The sequence below is a fragment of the Hypanus sabinus genome, chromosome 9 (genome assembly GCF_030144855.1).
Source record: "Hypanus sabinus isolate sHypSab1 chromosome 9, sHypSab1.hap1, whole genome shotgun sequence".
NCBI lineage: Eukaryota > Metazoa > Chordata > Chondrichthyes > Myliobatiformes > Dasyatidae > Hypanus > Hypanus sabinus.
The window spans coordinates 3,697,641-3,721,428 of NC_082714.1; the positions used below are offsets into that span (position 1 = coordinate 3,697,641).

Genomic DNA, 23,788 nt, shown 5'->3' on the forward strand with positions numbered 1-23,788 from the left:
ATTAATACTTTGTACTTCTTTGAAAATGATGTTCAGGGTAATCAGTAACACACCGTGCTTTAAACCATTCCTAAGAGCTTCACCTCAGGAAAGCAGTGAGTCACTGACCCACACTGACCAGTTGGCTTCACGTGACTGCTGAGTGATGGACCTCCTCTCTCCTACTCGCTGTCGACCATCCAGGAAGACCATGCACATTTGTGTCAGGGACTGGACTCGGCTGCAATTCCCTTCGTAGTCAATTTGCCTCGTGAGATGAATCTGAAGAACAGCCTGTAGCATTAAGGCAGGGACCACTTTATGCTGCAGGCTCAAGATTAAGCAGTGGCTGTGCCAAAATGGTATCAGTACCCCTGAAGTTGGACCCTCAGAGCCAAAACCCTGCATTTTTAATCCATGAACTGAGTTTAAATATTGGTCCCAGAGATCATCTGTTTAATTGAGGTCTAGTTTTCCAACCCCCACCCCCAGCACTCTGCCACACTTGTCCAAAAGTAGATTGCACCTCTGAAGCAGACTGTAAACCTGGGGCTATGAGGCCTTCTACACAAGACACATCTCAAATAAATCCTCCTGGACTGTTTCAACATATTACAAGTTTCAAGTGACTTTGAAGAAGGACCCAGCAGCATCCAAGGACTGAAAGTATTAGCAGACTAATTCTCTTTATCAGTGCAACACCTACTAGTGGATCAGGGGATTAAACACAGATTTCAATTGCAGTTGCACCAATCATTCGGCCTTTGCTCTTGTCCTGTCTTCCGTCCATCCTGCTCCCAGATGTTTGCAAACTCGACTCAGTTGATGTGGATGTGAACCTGGATCCCGGTGCTTCTGACAGGAGGTTTCTTCTCAAAGGTGTGGGCATGTTGGGAGCCGATCCCTCACGTCTGTGTGCGGACACAGCTGATTTATCAGAGGAGTGGGTTCTGCATCGGTAAGAAGCCCTTCTCCTCAATTCCACCATCAAGTCGCATTTCAGGAAATAAAAGACTTCCTTAACAGAGCATCTTTTGTCAGGATTGACAGCCAGCAACCTTTCGAACATCTGGAGGGCCCCATCTGTGAACCTTTTCCACTGCGAAGGAAACCCATTCAGACGACCTCTTTGCCACCGCACAAATTCCTCATAGAACACGTCAGATGGCATGGCAGCTTCCCAGGGGAAGTTTCCAGTCAGCATGCAGAAGATCAGGACACCAAAGGCCCAGATGTCAATACTGCAGTCCACCAGGAAGCCCTCAGTCCTGTTGGCCTGGCAGACCTCAGGAGCAGTGTAGGGGATGGTGCCACTGATACGCTTCACTCTGCACCCTACCTTGCGAGTCATCCCAAAGTCGGACAGCTTGACCCGTCGACACTCTTTGTCAAACAGGAGCACATTCTCTGGCTTGATGTCCCTGTGGACCAGGTTTTTGCTATGCATGTAATCAATGGCCAATCCCAACTGCTGAACACAGCGCTTCACCATTTCTTCAGGCAGACCCACCTGTACAGAGAGAGGGAACAGTCAGATTCAGCCAGTCCTGGCTTCCACCTCTGCCATGGGAAGACCTCTATGACTGCAAACAACTGGTACTCGAGAGTCAAAGCATTTCATGATTCTTGGATTCACATACAAGGCAGAGCAGCGTAGTGGACAGATCTCGCAACTATGGGTCAATCCTGACCTCCAGCATTGTCTGCACATTCTCCCTGTGACCTTGTAGTTTCCTCCAGGTGCTCTGGTTCCACCCCCCCCCCCCACATCCTGAAGACGTGCACATTGGTAGGATACTTGTCCAGGGTGAGGTACCCCATGGCAGAATCTAGGAGGAGTTGATGAGGATGTAGGGAAAATAAATTACAGGGAATATTTGTGCGGGAATGGGATTGTTCTAGCAAGGGCTCGATGGGCTGAATGGCTTCCTGTGTCATTTGGGAAAATGAAACTATGTAAAATCTTCTGCTCAAGAAAATAGAACCAAGAACATTACAGCACAGTACAAGCCCTTCAGCCCACAATGTTGTGCCAACCTTTTAATCTACTCCAAGAACAATCTAACCTAGCCCTTCAGTATCCTATCATCCATCTGCCTATCCAAGAGTTTCTTAAATGCCTGTAATGTATCTGCATGTTGCACTCATTACTCTCCAATAGTAAACTTACCTCTGACATCCCTCCTATACTTTCTTCCAATTACTTCAAAATTATGTCCCTCATATGAGGCATATCTGCCTTGGGCAAAAGGCTCTGGTTATGCACTCAATCTACGCCTCCTGTCACCTTGTACATTAGTCTCCAGACCAGCAGTGACAAAGACTGAACTTTTACTGTTACACCTGAAGCTAACTGAATTCCACTTGGTCTGAGCACATATCCATTGCTTATGGATCTCCAGTTGCAGAATCTGCTGGAGGAGCTCAGCAAGTCAACAGCATCTAATGGGGTGGAGGCATGGGAAAGGAATCGTTAACGTTTGCCGGTTGGTTTAAGAACTGAATGGTTAAACGGAAACAACTGTTCTTGGACCCAGTGCTGTGGGACTTCAGGCTTCTGTACCTGCTGCCTGTTACAGCCGCACAGGGGCCTCTGCTGGGCGTGTTGGAATTGTGCTGGGTTGGGTGCTGCCCTCCAGTGTTTGCTCAGTGGAAGAACAAGCTGGACCAGGATAATCTGTAGTCATGCCACTGAGGGACGGGCTATATATATTTTTTCTCTTTGTAACTGTACGGTTTACTGAAATCGTAACAATATGACCCATTTGTGCTAAGTGCTATTCACAGCGTACTGTATGCTATGGGTAATGTGTTTTGCACCTTGGCCCCAGAACAACACCATGTATTGTTGAGTGATAATTGAATTTGAACTTGAACTTGATAGGGGCTGCACAAAAATGGTATGGCCCAGATTGTGGGGATCTTTGATGATAAATGCTATATTCTTGAGGTAGTACATCTTGAAGCTACTACCAATGGTGGGGGGAGATATGCTTGTGATGTACTGAGCAGGCTCCAATACTCTATAGCTTCATAAATTCGAATTGCTGTACCCAGATCATGTGCAACCAGTCAGGATACTTTCAACAGTACATCTAGAGAAGTTTGTTGTGTGGGAGAAGGAAGGAGGGATAATTATATCTGAGGAAGAATGGACAATAATATGGAGGTATCAATGGAAGTGTACCAGTTCACAGAAATGGAGGGAGTTCAGATGGAAAAACTTGATAATATTTTATTACACCCTCTCAGAAATCCCATTATGACAGTAACCTCCCTGTTTGCTGGAGAAATTGTGGAAATCAAAATGCAAATCATTATATTTTTTGGGACTGCCCTGCTATCAAAGACTATTGGAGGGGGATACACAATGCCGTACAAGACATCTTTAAATGTGAAATACCCTTAGAGAGTAAGACCGTAAATTTTGGGTATATATCTCAAGAATGGTTGAAAAGAGATAAATACTTAATGAAAATACTGTTGGTGGCTGGTAAAAAGACTCTTACTAGGAAATGGTTATCACAGGAGAGCCCAACTTTAAATGCATGGATGGAAATTACAATGGACATTTACAAAATGGAGAAGATAACAGCATCTGTTAATCATAGGCTGGAACAATTTAATTCAAACTGGGAAAATGGTTTAACTACATAATGCCTCATAGGCCTGATTTTATTCTCACAAATCAATGAATATGTTGTAAAAAAAAATCACTCCCTTCTTTTTTCCTTTTGCTTGTTTTTTCTTTCCACTCTTTTCTATTCTATAAGTGTATACCTCAGATAAATACTTTGTGGAGATTTGTGACATATATGATTATATGATATATATGTACAATGTCTGAAATACATCTTATGGAAATGTTTGTTTGATGATGAACTTCAATAAAAGAAATAAATTACAAAATAAAAGTTTGTTGTAGTGTTCGGCGACTAGCTGAACCTCATTAATCTAAGAAATCTAAGAAAGCCTTCCTTCTGATTGCCTGTACGTGCTGTGCCCAGGACAGATCAGCCAAAATGTTAGCATGCAAGAATTTAAAGCTGTTCACTCTTTTTCTAATATTGACCAGAATTGTCCTTGTGTCCGGAACATCAAAAGGATGGCGCACACAAAATACTGGAGGAACTCAACAAGTCTGGCTGCATCTATAAAGGGGATTAAATAGTCAATGTTTCAGGTTTCTTATTCTGACTTCTGCCCCCTTTTCCAGTCCTGATGAAGGGTCTTGGCCCAAAACTTCAGCTGTTTAGTCCTCCTCCATAGATGCTGCCTGATGTGCTGCATTAGACCATAAGTAACAGGAGTTGAATGAGGCCACTCAGTCCTTCAAATCTGCTCTGCCATTCCATCATGGCTGATTTAGTATCCCTCTCAACCCCATTCTCCTGTCTTCTCCCTGGAATCCTTGATGCCCTGACTATTCAAGAACCTATCAAACCCCCACTTTAAATATACCCAATGACTTTGCCTCCACAGCCATCTGTGGCAATGAATTCCACAGACTCACCATTCTCTGGCTAAAGAAATTCCTCCTCATTTCTGTTCTAAATGGAATCCCTCTCTTCTGTGGCTGTGCGCTCTGGTCCCAGACTCCTCCAGTATCACATTCACTCTGTCTAGGCCTTTCAATAGTCAATGGGTTTCAGTTAGATTTCCACCCCCCCACCCCAATTCTTCTAAACAGGCCCAAATTGATCAAATGCTCTTCATGTCTTAACCTTTTATTCCCAGAATTATTCTCATGAACCTCCTCTGGACCCTCTCTAATGCCACCACATCTTTTCTTTGATATCGGGCCCAAAAACAATCCAAGTACAGTCTGATCAATATCTTATAAAGCCTCAGCATTACATCTTTGAGTTCCTCTAGCATTTGTGTGTGTTGCTAAAAATTTCCAGCAACTGTAGAATCTTTAGTGCTTTCAAATAAGGTGAAATTTGTAAAATGCATTTTTGCCCTATTATTTTTGTAATTCATAGGAAAATTTATGTCTTTGCACTCTACAGCTGCTGCATAACAAATTTCACATCATATAAAACTGTGATAATAAACCTGATTCTGGGAAGCTTTTTAAAGCAACAATGTAGGCAGTTCTACAGTACATAAACTTATATGAGGGAATGTGGATGGGTAAATGGTTCAAGTGCCCCGAGGGAACAGTGGCCATAGTTTGGCAAGTTTCAAGCTTGCAATGAAAAAAAAATACACCGGGCAATAGAATTAGGCAAAGGCTGATTTCAACAGTATAGGGCTTCACCAGGCAAAAGGAGATTGCGAGGAGCTGCTGGAGAGGGGAAAACATCCATTAAGTGAGGGAATTTAAAAGCAAAATTGCAAGAGTTCTGGGTCAGCATGTGAGTGCTACGGTAGCATAATGTGGGGCATCAGAGTCCAGATTTCAATCCTGGCATCCTCCGGGAGGTTGTAAACCCACCCCGCGGAATGCATGGGTTTCCTCCGGGTGCTCTGGCTTCCTCCCACAGTCCAAAGACGTACCGGTTGGTGGGTTAATTGGTCATTGTACATTGTCCCATAATTAGACTAGGGTTAAATCAGGGCTTGCTGGTGGCACAGCTTGAAGGGCAAAAGGGCCTATTCTGTGCTGTATCTCTAAATAAAAATAAATGTCTTTGTATGGGTAAGAAGTGAAGATGGTAAGCTTCATTTACAAAGGTCTGAACTAAAACAAAAAGGAACTATAAGTCAGGGACTTGGTTTTGAGGCAATCCTTTGAGGTTTATAATGGATGTAGGAGAGAACTTAAAGAAATTAGAACAAAGCAGATATGAAATGGCCTTACATGCAGAATTCCCAGAGATTCCTAAAACTTAGGGAAAAGAGTAGGATTGGAGTGGATCCACAGGTGGAGTATTGTGTGGGGTTCTGGTCACACACTGCAGGCAGACTGAAGAGAGGAGAGTCACAGTATGTTGACTGGAGTGGACAGATTGGATGGGCCAGCTTTATTCTGAGAGATAATTTTATATAATAACAGGTACCAAAGGACCTGTTCATGTTCTGTCAACGGGTGTGGAGCCTAATACTAGGGAGCACGGTTACACAGCCAAAGAAGTGGCAGAGGCAGATACCATTACAGTATTTAGACAGGTACATGGACAGCCCTAACATGGGCAAATGGGATTAGCATAGTAAGGCATGGATGAGTTGGGCTTCTGTTCTGCATGACTGTCTCTAATATCCTCATTGGGCATGATGCTGGATGTGCTGGTGACTTACCTGAGGGGGGATGATGTCAAACAAGTCACCTCCTGGAGCGTACTCCTGGCCAAACACGTAGCAGTCTTCTGTCTCAAAGATAACGTCAAAGACCTTGATGATGAAAGGGTTGGAGGAGAGGTTGTTGGTTACACTATACTCTCTCAGAAAATTCTTCTGCTTCGTTTTACTTTTATTCAAAAACTTTAAAGCCATTTTCATTCCTGCAGAGAGACACAGAAAGAGAGCAGCTATATCAGACAGAAAATGCAAAGACGGCCGTTGCAGTAAACTGTGCCTGATTGAGAAAGAGAGGCTTGTAATCTTTAACATTATTGTACAACTAAAGCCAAACCTTAGTGTGGACAACAAGCAACAGGCACAGAGCTAAAGGAAAGGGATGTAGCAATTAAACAGCAGCTACAGGTTGTAGAGGTTTTTGGGGTGCATGGGGTGTCCAGGGATGGGTAGTACCTCTGGCTTGTGGTGTCCATTCTGGGGCCGCTCACTCACCTTTGGGCCCCACCAGATGCTCAGCTCTCACCCGTGGTTCCAAGCAGCTGTTTGCATATGACAGCAGCTACTCCCTGTACACTGCGTCGACAGGCTGGCTAAATCGCGTGAGGGTAGCATCGTACCTCAGTGAGATGGGACTTGCCTGCCCTAGCACGTGAAGTTAGCTCTGGCGGATTGGGCAGATGAGATCCAACGGCCAGAAAAGTGGTTCTGCAACACCTCATGGAGAGCGAAGGGCATGACAAGGCACAGAATTAGTCATAGACATCCAGAGCAAGCAAGGAAGACCCCTGTTTGTGAAGACTGCTCGTACCACTGGACCCAGATCTCTGAGGTGGAGAGTGGAACTGCCCTGGTGCTATGGCTTCTCCCACTTTAAAGACTCTCCCGTACAGTGTTCCAGTCATTGTTTAAGACGACAGACAACCAACACAGGTTGTACAAAGTACACCCCCAGGGTAGAGACAGACTCACACATTACCCAGTTCGAATTCTTTCACAAGATAACAAACTGCAAAGGAGAATTGACTACAGGAGCAGGAGATGTTACATTAACATTTCACACACATCACTAAACACTTCACACTAATGTACTTTAAGGTTGTAGTGCCAGAGAGCCAAAGGCAGCCGTCATCCTGTACCAACAACATTCCGTACATAGCAATCGGATGGTAACAATTAATTTGAACATTTCTATGGGAACGTTTGCTGTCAGGACTCCAGCTTTCATGTTAAGTTTCAAAGCATAAGGCCAACAACATTGCTCAGAGCACAGAGGGAAACAGACAATATAGTTGTGGATTGTGGAATCTGATTAACATAGAAAGGAGAAATATTAAGAAACTGAACTTCTTTGAAATGAGATGGATCACAGGCAATTATAAGATGCCAGAAAGCAAAGAGCAGAGGCTCAATGCCATTTTCAAATCCTCTCTGGCCAGAGGCACTGTGCCAGAAGTCCAGAGGACTATGGAGTCAGATCGGAGAGGTGAAAAAGATCAAAGCAATCTTAAAGAAGTAACAAATGTCAATAAGAGAACATTTTTGGAAAATGTTCTGAGGGACTGTATAAATCAGCATCTGGAGAGTTACATGTTAATCAAAGTCAAGCAGAGGGGTTTGATAAGGAAAGGTCGTGTATGATCAATGGCAGGTTAGGGTGGGCACATTTGCTGTAGTCAAACTAAACCTGTTCTCTCTGGATAATTACTGGTATTTACATTAGCTTCTCGCATTTGAGCAAGGACAAAGCTCTTCTACTCCATTTGTTCTGACAAATCTTTCAATACTTCCCCTGGCTTACCAGCTCAGTTTCCACAGCCACTTTATTTTCAGAGGACATCATTTTTTGCTTGCCTAGAGAAGGCCATCATTAAGAAATCCCATCACCCAGAGCATGGCCTCTTCTCATTGTGACATTGGGAAAGAGGTACAGGAGCCTGAAAAACAAACTCTGCATTTCAGGTACAGTTTCCCTTCTGCCATCAGATTTCTGAATGGACAATGAAGCCATGTACGCTGCCTCATTTTGTTTGCTCTCTATTTGCACTAATAATTTAATGTTTTAGTATATTTTGTACTTTTTTTATTATTATGTATTGCACTGTACTGCTGTCACAAAACAACAAATTTCACAAGACATGCCAGTGACATTCAACCTGATTCTGATTCTGTTATTCTAGTGATGAAAGCAGTTTCCACCTGAAGCACATGACCAATCTGCCTCTCATATTCCTGGCGATCTCTTCCAGACTGCATTGCTTCAATAGGTATGGGTTTAAGGCTGTTCTGTGTGGAAAAGGCACAGAAATTTTTCTTTGTGTGATACTATACCATTCACCAGTAGAACACAAGAAGTGTTGAGGCTTATCTGAGCTGTTCCCTTTCAAGTTTGGTTAAGAACATAGAAAAGTACAGCACAACACAGTAAAGGCCCTTCAGCCCACAATGTTCTGCCCCAAAGTCCACGATCGATTGAACCCTTCCCTTCTGCATAGTCCTCCACTTTCCCTTCATCCATGTGCTTATCTACGAGTTTCTTAAATGTATCTGCCTCTACCACACACCTAACTACCTCTGACATCCACAAGGGTACTTCCTTCCAACCTGAAAATTACACCCCCCCCCCCCCCCTTGTATTAGCCATCTCTGTTCTGGGAAAAGGTCTCTGGCTGTCCACTCGTTCTATGCCTCTTATCATCTTATACAACTCTACCAAATCACCTTTCATTTTCCTTCACTCACACAACTGTCCTGAAAAGACATGCTCTCCCATCCTGGTAAATCTCCTCTACACCCTCTCTAAAGATGCCACATCCTTCCTATAACAAGGTGACCAGAACTGAACATAATACTCCAAGTAAAGAGAGCTTTTGGCACTTTGGCCTTTGTAAATCAGGGCACTGATACAGGAGTTGGGACGTTATGTTGAAATTACAATTGAAGTTATTGACGATCAATAAAATTGAAAGTGTGCAGAGAAAAATTACAAGGAAGTTGCCAGGACTTGAGGACCTGAGTTGTAGGGGAAAGTTGAATGGGTTAGGAACTTATTCTGTGGAGTGTAGGAGAATGAGGGGAGATCTGATACAGTTAGACAAAATTATGAAGGATATAGATAGGGTGAATGCAAGCAGTCTTTTTCCACTGAGGTTGGGTGAGGCTACAACTGGAGGTTATAGGTTTAAAATGAATAGTGAAATATTTAAGGAGATTATGAGGGGAATTTCTTTACTCAGAGGGTGGTGAGTGTGGAACAAGATTCCCCCAATACGAATGCAGGTTCAATCACAACATGGAAGGGAAGACAGTATAGATAAATGGATGAGGGGGTGTGATGGGCTACAGTCCAAATGCAGGAAAATGAAACAAGGCAGAAGACCAAGCTAGCAAAGAATAGATGGGCCAAAGGGCTTGCTACTCTGCTGCAGTACTCGATAATCATCATGCAAAGGTGAAGAACCTTTTAATGACATTGAATTCAGAGCAGAGAGGATTTCACAAGCCCACAGCTTGTGCAGAAACTAGTCCTCTGATTCCTAAATTTCTATTCCTACAGATTTCTATAAGGTTTTACAGCAAAGATAGTCATTCTTTACCCCGATTTACAAGGATACTGGACTGTCACACAGATTTGCGGTTTGTACAGGGTGTCACAACAAGGATACTGGCTTGGCACCCCAATTAGAGCTTTGTATAGGGTTTTCCGGCAGGATATTCACTCCTAAACCCAATCTGATGTTTGTTAAGGGTTATACAACGAGAATACTGGTTCTTAACAATGATTTAAGGTTTTTATAGTATTTTACATTAAGGATCAACATTCTTCACCCCGATTTGAGGTTTGTATAGGCTTTTACACCAAAAATACTGGCCCCTCACCCCAATTTGAGGTTTGTGTAAGGTTTTACAACAAGGATACTGTCCCTTCAGCTGGATTTGTCTGCTCTGACCAGTACATCTTCCTGAGGTAAGTCTCATTTGCCTGCGTTTGGTCCACATGCAACTGAAACTTTCCGAAGCATGTCCCTTTCTGTAGCTGCAACAGCCACTCTGATTATACAATAGTTCAGTCTTTGCATTCGTGCTTTCATAGAAAGCCCTGAGGCCTCTGGGTATCAGTTGTTTGCTCAAGCCAGTTTCAGAAATGTATCGATGCACAGATCTAATCTCCGCAGAATACAAAAGATGAAAGTTCTACATCACACCCCTTACTGCAACAATAATCTTCACTCTGACCCCACTGGTCCATAGCTCCCTGAAAGTGGCTGCACAGGTTGATAGGGTGGTTAAGGCAGCAAATGCCGTGCTTGCCTATGGCATGGAGTTCAAAAATCAGGAGGTGACTTTGCAGCTTTATAAAACTCTAGTTTGACCACAACTGGAGCATTGCATACAGTTCTGGGGACCCCATTATAGGAAGGACATCAAGGCTTTGGAGAAGGTGCAGAAGAGGTTTACTAGGATGCAGACTGAATTAGAGGGTATGTGCTATACTGAGAGGCTGACAAACTTGGGTTGTTTTCCCTAGAGTGGCAGAGACTGACGGGAGATCTGATAGAGGTTTATGAAATTATAAAATGCATAGATAGACAGACGGAACCTTTTTCACAGGTTGAGATGTCTAATACCAGAGGGCATGAATTTAAGGTGAGTGGAGGTCATTTCAAAGGAGATATGAGGGGTGTTTTTTTTATTCAGAAAGTGGTGGGTGCCTGGAATGTGCTGTCTGGGATGGTGGTAGAAGCAGAAACATTAGGGGCTTTTAAGAGACGCTTAGATGGGCAAATGAGTGTGAGGAAAATGGAAGGATGTGAACTTTGTGGTGGCAGAAGGTCAGTCACTTGATTACCAAGTTGATTGGTTCGGCACACGGTGGGCCAAAGTGCCCGTTCGGGTGCCGTGCAGAGGGGTTAGGATCAATCTCCAAACTCAGGATTTTGAACAATCCTGTCTTAATGAACTCACACCAGGAGGTTTCCCATTTCTGAAGGATTTTGTTAGTTTGCAATCTCTTCCATTGTTCATCTATCTGCATTGATATCAAAATCGTTCTTTGCCTCCCGGATGTTTATTTCCTCCTCAAGTAGCTCCCTGATGAGCAATTCTTTGTCCATCATGGTTCATCTTTTACTGTTATCAGTTGGTGGTCTTATCATCTCCGATGGGTATGATGCTTTCAGATCTGCCTTTTCCACAAATAATCTATGTAATTTGTTTTTTTTTAGACAGACAGCTGCATTTTCTGCTTCTGTTGCCAAGATATTCCCAAAAAATAATTTATCCACTCGCACAGGCCACTCGATTTCTGATGTGCCTTGCAGTGCTGCTTGTGGCTTTAGCATTTCAACCTCTAAAAGTTGGGACAGTGCCACTGTTGGAAGCAGTAAGCAGGAACTTGTCGAGGTCAGTCTGGAGTGACCACTTGCAGGGAAAGGGCCAGCTAGTGGCAAGTGGGATGTGTTTCAGAGTATAACAGCAAGTGTTCTGGGACAAAATGTTCCTGATAGAGTGAAGGACAAAACTGGCAAGTGTCGGGATCACTGCTTCAATGTGCTCAGGAAAAAGGAGGCAAATAGCAGGAATAATATGAGGGAAATCAGGAGGGCAGAGAGAGGGCATGAGCTGGATGTGGCAGGCAAGATTAAGGAAATTCTATAGGTATATCAAAAGTAAAAGGAGAGAACAGGTCCCCTTAGGGACCAGCATGGCCATTTAAGTACGGAGCCACATGAGATCATCTTAATGAATACACGGAGAAGGTCATGGAAGCTAAGGAACTGAGGCAAATGAGGTGTGATGTCCTGGACCAAATATGGAACATCAAAGGCAGGGTGTTAGTGATCTTAAAACATTTCTTCCCTACTGCCATCACATCTCTGAACAGTCCACGAACTATCCTGAACTACTACTCTTTTTATTCATGTATCATTGTAAATTATAGTCATTTTAGACCATAAGTCAGTGGAGTAGAATTAGACTAGTCTGTCCCACTATTCCATCATGGCTGATTTATTATCTTTCTCCAGCCTTCTTCCTGAAACCTTTGACGCTTTGACTAATCAAGAAATGCAGTATGGTCAGGCCCTTCGGACCTAACAAGCATGCGCTGCCCAGATACGCACGGCCAATTAACCTACCAATCCATTTGCCCTTTGGATGTGTTAGGAATGCAGAGCCACGCAGTCACAGGGGAGAATGGACAAGCTCCTTACAGACAGAAAAGTGTTGTGATGTGGGGGGAGTGCAGAGCCACGCAGTCACGGGGGAGAATGGACAAGCTCCTCACAGACAGGAAAATGTTGTGATGTGGGGGGAGTGCAGAGCCACGCAGTCACGGGGGAGAATGGACAAGCTCCTTACAGACAGGAAAGTGTTGTGATGTGGGGGGAGTGCAGAGCCACGCAATCACGGGGGAGAATGGACAAGCTCCTTACAGACAGGAAAATGTTGTGATGTGGGGGGAATGCAGAGCCACGCAGTCACGGGGGAGAATGGACAAGCTCCTCACAGACAGGAAAGTGTTGTGATGTGGGGGGAATGCAGAGCCACGCGGTCACGGGGGAGAATGGACAAGCTCCTCACAGACAGGAAAATGTTGTGATGTGGGGGGAGTGCAGAGCCACACGGTCACGGGGGAGAATGGACAAGCTCCTTACAGACAGGAAAGTGTTGTGATGTGGGGGGAGTGCAGAGCCACGCAGTCACGGGGGAGAATGGACAAGCTCCTTACAGACAGGAAAGTGTTGTGATGTGGGGGGAATGCAGAGCCACGCAGTCACAGGGGAGAATGGACAAGCTCCTTACAGACAGGAAAATGTTGTGATGTGGGGGGAATGCAGAGCCACGCAGTCACGGGGGAGAATGGACAAGCTCCTCACAGACAGGAAAGTGTTGTGATGTGGGGGGAATGCAGAGCCACGCAGTTACGGGGGAGAATGGACAAGCTCCTTACAGACAGGAAAGTGTTGTGATGTGGGGGGAGTGCAGAGCCACACGGTCACGGGGGAGAATGGACAAGCTCCTTACAGACAGGAAAATGTTGTGATGTGGGGGGAGTGCAGAGCCACGTGGTCACGGGGGAGAATGGACAAGCTCCTTACAGACAGGAAAGTGTTGTGATGTGGGGGGAGTGCAGAGCACCCAGAAGGAGCCACGTGGTCACGGGGAAGAATGGACAAACTCCTTACAGACAACTGTGGGAATCGAACCACAGGAAAGTGTTGTGATATTGTGCACTGTGCCACCCCTTGCACTGTACTGCGGTCAGAAAACAACATATCAGTGACAATACCTAAACCTAATTCTGGTTGAGTTATAGGGAAAAGTGGGGCAGATGAGGGCTTTAATCCTTGAAGTGCAGGAGACTGAGGGACAACCTTACAGAGGCGTATAAAACCATGAGGGCACAGATAGGGTGAGTGCTCTCAGTCTCTTCCCCATGGAAAGGAAATCAAATATTACTGTGCATGGGTTTATACCGAGAGGGGTGAGATTGAAAAAGGCACCAGCGGGGAAACATCAGAATCAAAATCAGGATTAGATTTAATATCCTCGGAAAATATTATGAAATTAGTTGTTTTGTGGCAATAGTATATTGCAATACATCATAATAAAAACTATAAACAACATTAAGAGTATAGAAAATAAAATTAAATAAGTAGTGCAAAAATAGTGAGGCAGTGTTCACCGTCTATTCAGAAATCTGATGGAGGAGGGGAAGAAACTGTTCCTGAAACATTGAGTGTGTGAGTGGCGTATACAAAGGAAGAGCAGCTTCAGGCAGGGACAATAACAACATTTCGAATGGAAGGTATGTATCTAGGTAAGGTCCAGAGCAATATAGGCCAAGTATGGGCAAATGGGTATAGCTTGGATGGAAACCTTGGTTCACACAGATGAGATGGGCCAAAGGACTTTGGTAGAAGGAAGGAAAGGGTTGACTATTTTTTAAATGGAGAGAAAATACAAAAATCTGAGGCGCAAAGGGACCTGGGAGTCCTTGTGCAGGGTTCTGGAAAGGTTGATTTGTAGGTTGAGTCTGTGGGGAGGGAGGCAAATGCAATGTTAGCACTCATTTCAAGAGGACTAGAATATAAAAGCAAGGATGTAACGTTGAAACTTTATACAGCACTGGTGAGGCCTCACTTGGATATTGTGAGTGTGTTTGGGCCCCTTACCTTAGAAAGGATGTGCTGGAACTGGAGAGGGTTCAAAGGAGGTTCACAAAAATGATTCCGGGATTGAATGGGTTGTCATATGAAGAGTGTCTGATGGCCCTGGGCCTGTATTCACTGGAATTCAGAAGAATGGGGGTGACCTCATTGAAACCTATCAAATGGTGAAGGGTCTGGTTAGAGTGGATGTGGAGAGGATACTCCTTACAGTGGGGAAGCCTAGGACCAGAGGGCACCGCCTCAGAATTGAGGAACGTCCATTTAGAACATTTGAAAAAAAATTTATTTACCCAAAGAGAACTCATTGCTACAGATGGCTGTGGAGACCAAGTCTTGGTGTATATTGAACGTGGAGATTGACGTGTTCTTGATTAATAAGGTTAACAAAGGTCAAGGGGAGAAGGCAGGAGACTGGGGTTGAAAGGGATAATAAATCAGCCATGATGGAATGGCAGAGCAGACTCGATGGGCTGAATGGCCTAATTCTGCTCCTATGTCTTCTATTCTAATGGTGTAACAGTATCATCCTTTGGCCCTCTCTCACCACTGCACGCTGCCTTAGATCTGGAATGCTGCTGATGTAATTTGGTTGTGAAAAGGGATCAAAGGAACAGACAGAGTAACTAAAGTTGATCAGCCTAAAAAAAGACAGTCGGAAATAACTAGACAAAAATGTAAGTGAACATTTACAAAAGGACAAGCTAATGAACATAGAACATTACAGTACAGTTCAGGCCCTTTGGCCTATGATGCTGTGCCTACTCCGACCAATCTACTCCTTCCCTCCTACAAACCCTCTAGTTTTCTATCATCTGTTGCCTAAGAGTCTAATTTACTGATTCTACCACCACTCTGGCAGTACATTCTATATGTAAAAAAACCTCCAACACCTTCCTTTTACTTTCCTCCCGTCACCTTCAAATTGCGCCCCCGGTTTCAGCCATTTCTGCTGGGAAAATCTCTGTTCATCTATTCAGTCTACACCTCTTGTCAAGTCACCTCTCATCCTCCTTTTCTTCAAACCAAACTTACGAAGTGGGTTGAGAGTGGGCAGGGTCTGTGACACGTACTGTTTTGATAATGCAATTGGGAACCAAGCTGACTCTTGAAAGCTCAGGAAAGTAACAAAGGAAGTAATGAAGGCCAAGGAAATGAGAGTAGACTAACATGAAATGTATAGAATGTTTGTCCCACTCCCATCAGGGGCAAGGCTACAGAGCATCCAGGAGCACCAGACTCAAACAAAGTTACCTTCCCCAAGCAGTGAGGCTAATCAACACCTCCACCCTCTACCCCACCTCTCCACACCCCCAACCACCACTACTTTATCATTTACTGTCAGTCACCTTATGTACAGACACTCCTGTGCCTAGTGTCACTTTCTAGACATACAATCAAGGTATATAAGCTATATTATTTCTATTTATTGTGTTGTTCTTTATTATTGTGTTCTTTATCTTTTTGTGGGTTTTTTTGTGCTGTGTCAGATCCGGAGTAATAATTATTTCATGCTCCTTTACACTTGTGTACTGTAAGTAACATTAAACAATCCTGAATAGAAATTGTAAGCAGAGAGTTAGGGACAAAAATAGAGATTTATTCATGAAAGCAGAGGACTTGCCTGAAGAATTAATTGAGTATTTTACATGTTGCTATAAAGGAAAAAGATGATTCCTCACTTGCGATAAAAGGAGATGGCGGCTAGGCTGGGAGATGATAAAAGAGGAAGTTTTGAAAAGGCTGTGGTGAAAGTCAGCTGCATTGGCTGAGGTTACACCTCGAGGATTGCTGATGAGCATAGCCAGCACTGCTGCTGGGTACTGACACCCAACTATATCTCGGAACAAGCACTCCAGGACTATGGTGTATGGTTCTGAACAGGCTACCTATACCAGTATTCACCAGACTGCCTCCTGCCAATATGGGTCTTCCAGGGAGGAGGGATGAAGTAGTTCACAGCAGGACAGTAACAACACTTGCAGACGCAACCACGAACATCTCGAACCGTGTTGGTCAACACAGTCTGACGATCGTGCTTGGACAGCTTACAAGCGCCACGCTCCTGGCACCACCCTAGCATGCCTGCAACGTGTTTACCGTAACCTATACACCTTCGCACTGTGGAGGAAACCCACTTGGTCATGCGGAGAACATAAAAGCTCCCTACAGACAGCGGGGGGAAATAGAACCCCTATCACTGGAATTAGAAAGTTTTGCACAAACTGCTACACTACTCTGCCACCTCTACCCTCTGTTCATTAAAGTTCAGTCTGATGGGAGATGGGAGACTCAAGTGTATCATTTTTTTCACAAGCGCAGTTCAGGACGGGTGTCAGGAGGTTGTATGCCCTGGAGGCGGTCTAGATTTAGAGGTTAAAGTCTCAAATTAAGCTGTAGGCCATTTAGGACTGAAATACAACCAGTCCTTGGGTTATACTGAGATCCTGTCCCCAAGAACTGTTTGCCAATCAGAGATGAACAGAACAGTATGTGAGAGAGGATGAGAGAATTATCTGCGATGAAGAGACACAACCCAAAATCTCAACTGTTCATTTATGCCCATTAATGCTCCCGGACCTGCTGAATTCCCTCAGCATTTCGTGTGCTGCTCAAGATTTCCAACATCTGTAGAATCTCTTGTGTTACAAAGTGGAACTACTAATCTCTATTTCATTATCTTCACATTTTGAACTCTCTGCTGCAATTAACCAACTCGTCATGGCTTGGAAACAGCGAAAGCCTTTTGCAGGGCTGTTTTACACTCAAGTATCTGATTTACTCCTGCCTCTCGAACACCTTAGCACAGAGCTAGATTGGAATAAGAGTTGCTATGAGTTTGCAAGCAAGGCCCAGTGTTCAACAGCACCACGATAGTGTAGCGGTTAGTGCAACGCTACTACAGCTCAGAATTCAATTCCACCACTGTCCGTAAGAAAGTTTGTACAGGGTATTGTGTGTGTGTGTGTGTGTGTGTGTGTGTGTGTGTGTGTGTGTGTGTGTGTGTGTGTGTGTGTGTGAGAGAGTGTGAGAGAGTGTGTGTGAGTGTGTGTGTTTGTGAGTGTGTGTGTGTGTGTGTGTGTGTGTGAGTGTGTGTGTGTGTGTGTGTGTGTGTGTGTGTGTGTGTGTGTGTGTGAGAGTGTGAGAGAGTGTGTGTGAGTGTGTGTGTTTGTGAGTGTGTGTGTGTGTGTGTGAGTGTGTGAGTGTGTGTGTGTGTGTGTGTGTGTGTGTGTGTGTGTGTGTGTGTGTGAGTGTGTGTGTGTGTGTGAGTGTGTGTGTGTGTGTGAGTGTGTGTGAGTGTGTGTGTGTGTGTGAGTGTGTGTGTGTGTGTGAGTGTGTGTGAGTGTGTGTGTGTGTGTGTGAGTGTGTGTGTGTGTGTGTGTGTGTGTGTGTGTGTGTGTGTGTGAGAGAGAGAGAGAGTGTGAGAGAGTGTGTGTGTTTGTGTGTGTGAGTGTGTGTGTTTGTGAGTGTGTGTGTTTGTGAGTGTGAGAGAGTGTGTGTGAGTGTGTGAGAATGTGTGAGTGTGTGAGAGTGTGTGTGTGTGTGTTTGTGTGTGTGAGAGTGTGTGTGTGTTTGTGAGTGTGTGTGAGTGTGTGTGTGTTTGTGAGTGTGTGTGAGTGTGTGTGTGTGTGTGTGAGTGTGTGTGTGTTTGTTTGTGAGTGTGTGCGCGCGCGTGCGTGTTTCCTCTGACATCTCCAGTTTCCTCCCACATTCCAAACATGTAGGTTAATTGATCATTGTAAAACAGTCTTCTGATTAGGCTAGGGTTAAATAGATCGGCTGCTGGGAAGGCCAGTTCTGAACCAGGGTCGCTAAATAAAAGAAATAAAATTGAGCTTCACAGCTCTAACAATCTCTACTTGGTCAGAGCAGTAGCCATGCCAGGAGGAAGCTCTAACTGACCTACATACAGCATCTGTCTTACATCATTGAAAAATAGGCTAATTAAAAGGAGCTAAGGAATTGGCCAATTCAGAGCATAGTCAGAAGCAGAGGCGTCAATTGTACAATCCCACTCTCTGATGCAGTCTTTCAAACATTTAGAATTCTCCCTTTGTTGACAACATTCAGCCAGCTCCCCACCACAGCCAGCGAGTTAACAATGGGCTTGGAGGAGGCGAGGCTGTGTGCATTGACAGGGAGCGACCCTCAGTGCATTCAACACTGACACACGACACCCTTGGACCTTTTTACATGTCCGGGCTGTGATTGTGTCAGGTTGCTTGGCAGAAGTGGGGAAGCAAGTTGAGAGAAATTCAGTGGCTTCACCTCTGATCACTGTTTGAAAAAGTCCAAGTGGTAAACTCAGACATAATGGCAGGGTACTGACCTTGGTCTTTGACAAGCAAATCCAGTGAACATGCCTTGCAACAACACGTAGACCAACTCCAACATCCCTCAGCCTCATCTACAATGGCCCCTACAATCCACCCGGTCGCCACAACATGGAACTTAGGACAGTACGTCACAGAACAGGCCCTTCAGCTCACAATGTTGTGCCAACCTTTTAACATTCTCCACTTAGCCCTCCATTTTTCTTTGCCTAAGAGTCTCATAACTGCCCCTAATGCAGTGGTCCTCAACCACTGGGCCACGGACCAGTACCGGGCCGTGAGGAAACAATATGATTTAACAATATGAGTCAGCTGCACCTTTCCTCATTCACTGTTGAACTTGAACGCACGCAAGGTCATTACGCACGTGAGGTCATCAGTCGCCTAAACACAGTGATACCCTCGCGCCAGGGATCACTGGTTGGCCTCGGGTAACCGGCTGCCTCGCGCGACCAGCGGGAAGTGCCATTGCTACTGGCCTGGAGCGCGGACAGATGGACGCCACTTCTAAACCCATTTAGCACACCGAATGTTCGTGGGGAACCCGGTGCTAAAATATTTGTAGACGACCTAATTTGGGCTCAGGGTTTCGTAAGTAACGGAGCAGCTACCTCGCTGCAATCTACTGAAAGTCATCCCGCGAGACAGACTTTTGTCAGCTAGTAGATCCTACCTACCTATAAGGGGGGCAGGCACGCGCCCTGTCGCATTTCTCACTCAGTCGGTCATTCTCTCTGGACTGCGACCGCTGTGGTCCTGGTACGGGGACCTCCAGCCCTTACCTTATCCTCTCACTTGCAATGATTTTATATGTTCATACGAGGAAAATATGCGCTGTGTGTTTAATATCCAAACGTTACTTAAAATGTTATGTTATTGACTTATCACCATGTTCATCAGAGGAAAATATGCGCTGTGTGTTTAATATCCAAATGTTACTTAAAATGTTATGATGTTATTGACTTATCACTATGTTCATCAGAGGAAAATATGCGCTGTGTGTTTAATATTAAATTTGTTAGATAAACCCTTTTAGAAACGAAATTGAGTGTAGCCATTTATAAGTGACTTATAGTTGACTTATCACCTATATTCCCGGTTATGATTAACACCCACACCACCCCCCCCCCCACCCAGTCTGCAAGAATATTGTCAATATTAAACTGGTCCGCAGTTTACAGAAGGTTGGTGACCCATGCCGTAATGTATCTGCGTCCACTACCACCCCTGGCAGTGCATTCTACACACCCAGTCCTCTGTGTGTAAAACATACCTCTGACATTCCTCCACTCACCTTACAAAGTCCAAATTCAAAGTACATACGTATATGCCACCACACATCCTTGCGGGCATTCACAATAGAAAGACCACACACAAGATGCACAAACAACGAATGTGCAAAGGACAACAAACTGAGAAATAACAACAATAATAATAAATAGAGAACACAAGATGAAGAGTGCTTGAAAGTGAGTCCATAGATTGGAGGAACAGTTCATTATTGGAGTGAAATTGAGTGAACTTGTCCCTTCTGGTTCAAGAGGTGATGGTTAAGGGACCTGATGGTGTGGTGATTGATGTTGGATGCTGCTTTCCTGCGATGATGCTCCGTGTAGATATGCTCAATAGTTGGGATGCTTTACCTGTGAAGGACAGATATATTCACTACTTTTCATAGACTTTTCTATTCAAGGGCTTTGGTCTTTCCATACCAGGCCATGATGCAACTAGTCAATGTAGTCCACTAGTCATCACATCTATAGAAGTTTGTCAAAGTTTTAGATGACATGCCAGGAGATTTCCCCTTCATTCTTCTCATCTCCAGTGAGTACAGGCCCAGAACCTTCAAATACTTCTCATTCCCAGGACCATTCTCATAATTTTCCTCTGGACCTCCTCCAATGCCAGCACTTCATTTCTTAGACTTGGGCCCAAAACTGCTCAACACTCCAAGTGTGGTCTGACCAATTCCTTATAAAGCCTCGCATTATGTGCTTGCTTTTACATTCTGATACGGTAACCTTGGCAGGGGTCTGGGCCTAAAATGTCAACTCCTTGAGTCTTGATGAAGATAGATAAATACTTTATTGATCATGAAGACAATTACAGAGTCATGGTAGCATTACACAGCAGCACAGATACAAATATCAGAAGAATTTTAAGTTACTTTAAAAATAAGATGTACAAGATTTACAAGTAAAAAAATTGCAAGAGTTACAGTGATAAGATGGTAGTGCAAGAATCAGCACATTATACAGTAACAGGTGCACATTCACACCGTCCAGATACGGCAAGATTACACAGGGTTTTCTGCAATGGAAGTATGTGGTAAACAGAGGTTAATAACAGGCTAACAAGAGGGGTCATCACTTCTCTGGTGAAGGGTTGACTTATTACAGAGCCTAATGGCTGAGGGCAAGAATGGCCTCATATCGCTCTTTGGAGCAGCGCAGTTGTCTTAGTCTGTTACTAAAGTGCTCCTCTGTTCAGTCAAGGTGACTTGCAGAGGCTGGGAAACATTGTCCAGTTTTGCCAGGATTTTCTGGGGGGTTCTTTGTTTTACCAGAGCCTCCAGTGTGTCCAGTTTGACTCCGATAACAGTCTTTCTAATCAGTTTATTGAGCCTGTTGGCATCACCCGTGTTGATGCCATTGACCCAGCACACCACCGCATAGGAGATTGTACTGGCAACAACAGACTGGTAGAACATGAGAAGGAGAGGCCTGCATACTCCAAAAGACCTCAGACTCCTCAGGAAATAGAGGCAACCCAGGTCCTTTTCGTACACAGCCTCTGGGTTGGTGCTCCACTGAAGTCTGTCATCACGGCTCACCCCCAGGTAGTTGTAGGTCCTCACCATCAATAGCAACAGGGAGCAGTGCAGGCTCAGTCTTCCTAAAGTCCATCACCATCTCCTTTGTCTTACTGATGTTGAGCTGCAGATGATTCAGCTTGCACCATTGGACAAAGTCCTCCACTGGGACCCTGTATTCATCCTCCCGTCCTCCCTTTATACACCCAACTATTGCTGAGTCATCGGACATTTTCTGCAGATTGTATCTGAAATCTGAGGTACACAGTAAACAGGAAGGGGGCCAGTACAGTGTTGTTTCTAGCCTTGTCTGACACACAGCTCTGAAGCTGCACATGCTGTGGTCTGCCAGTCAGGTAGTCCATTATCCAGGATGCAATGGAGGTGGTAACCTGCACTGAACAGGGCTTTTCCCCCAGCAATAAGGTCTACATGGTATTGAAGGGTCTCAGCCCGAAATATCCATTGTTCACTCTTTTCCACAGATGCTGCCTGGTCTGCTGAGTTCCTCCAGCATTTTGTGTATGTTGCTCGGATTTCCAGCATCTGCAGATTTTCTCTTGTTTCCAAAAACTGCACATCCTGTTTCCTTTCATAACTGCCACTGTCTCCTTGTCTTACTTTGTGCAGTGACTTGTAGATAGAAGATCTCACTACACTTCTTTAATTTTATACTTACCTGTCTTGTGTGTCCTCCTCACACTTCCCTTGAATGACTTCAAGTTCAAGTTTGTTGTCATGTAACCAAACCAAAAACATTCCACCAGACCACGGTGTACACACACAGTGTGTGTGTATGTACCCACACAGCACGTACACCAAAATGAGTTAATAAAATATAATTCAAAATGCAAGTAATAAAGCGCAGCGCAGGTAAACAGTTCTCTGTCCTAGTGACGAGACCTCGGTGATGGCAGGGTATTCATTAGTATCACAGCCTGGGGGAAGAAGCTGTTACCCAGTCCGACATTCCTATCCTCTTCCTCTTGTCCCAAATCTTCTGCTCCATCTTTCCCAGCGTCAGTACCCAGACCCTGCAGCTCCTCACCACCTTCCTCTTAAACATGCTCAGAGGCTCTGTCCTATTTCACACACCCCCAATTTGTCAAGTGCCCAGTCAGGTGCTGCAGAGAAAGGTTTGCCAGAGGCTGGCAAACACCATACAGCTGCTTCTGTGTGGTCTGTCTCTGCCTGCGAGGCTCTGCTGAAAGACAGACCCATCAGAAACTCATGGCATTCACTCATGTTACAACTGTATCTGGTGTGTTGTTCACACTTACAAGCCCAGCTGAGCCTGTGTATGGAACCGACTGTCTCACATTACCTGCGACTCTATGAATGACGAGTTCCACCTTGCCGTATGTCCCCTTTCCCAGCTCTCGAATGAACTCGTAGTGTCTGTGGATGTCCGAGGTCGGCAGGCTTCGCACGGTCAAACCCTGCGTGTCATCGGTTACGCCCACCATGCTGTGCGAGCTCCGATTTGGTTCCTGCTCTGTCCCACAAACATTCATCCTAGCACTGGAAATTTGTCAGAGGATAAGTGATTAGCAGGCCAGCAGTGGCAGGGGACAACTTTGACACAGTAATCCTGGACATTGCATTTCTACCTCCCCTCTTTCAGTCCAGACACCTTCCCCCAGAAGAGATTATACAGATGCTGGAAACCTTGATCAACACACACACACACACACACACACACAATGCTGGAGCAACTCAGCAGGTCAGGCAGCATCTAAGGGAGGGGGGAAGGGAGGGGATTAAACAATTTATGTTTCGGGCCAATACCCTTCTTCAGGACTGGAAGGGAAGGGGGAAGAAGCCAAAACAGAAGATGGTGGAAGAGGAGAGAGTACAAGCTGGCAAGTGATAGGTGAACCTCGGTGAGGGGGAAGGTGGATCGGTGGGGGATGGGGATGAAGTGAGAAACTGGGAGATGGTGGGTGGAAAAGATAAAAGGTTGAAGGGGGAATCTGATAGGAGAGGAGAGTTGCCCATGTCCACTGGGAGGAAGGAAGGGCACCAGATGGAGGGTAGAAGTGGAGGGAGAGGAAGGAAGGGAGTACCTTTTTTTTAAAAAACCACAGGAACAATCTCATTCACTATAACATTACATGCCATTTCAGTGAGGAGTTTATAGTCACAGGCAAAAATCTTAGATGTGTAAAGAAAGTCCGTAAAGCAAAGATGCCTTGAAAACTAGAGAAATGAAAAGTTTCTAAATATCAGCAAAAAATTACTATGAAGAGCAG

At 44.8% G+C, this 23,788-nt stretch overlaps 1 protein-coding gene across 1 annotated transcript in view; it reads right to left on the reverse strand.

The window, feature by feature from the left end:
* Positions 1-700: 700 nt before the first annotated feature.
* Positions 701-23,788, reverse strand: part of sbk1 (SH3 domain binding kinase 1) — a 28,792-nt gene continuing 5,704 nt past the window's right edge. The window contains 3 exon segments of the mRNA XM_059978802.1: positions 701-1,489; positions 6,223-6,425; positions 22,861-22,975. Of these exon segments, the coding sequence (XP_059834785.1) occupies positions 701-1,489; positions 6,223-6,425; positions 22,861-22,975 (1,107 nt within the window).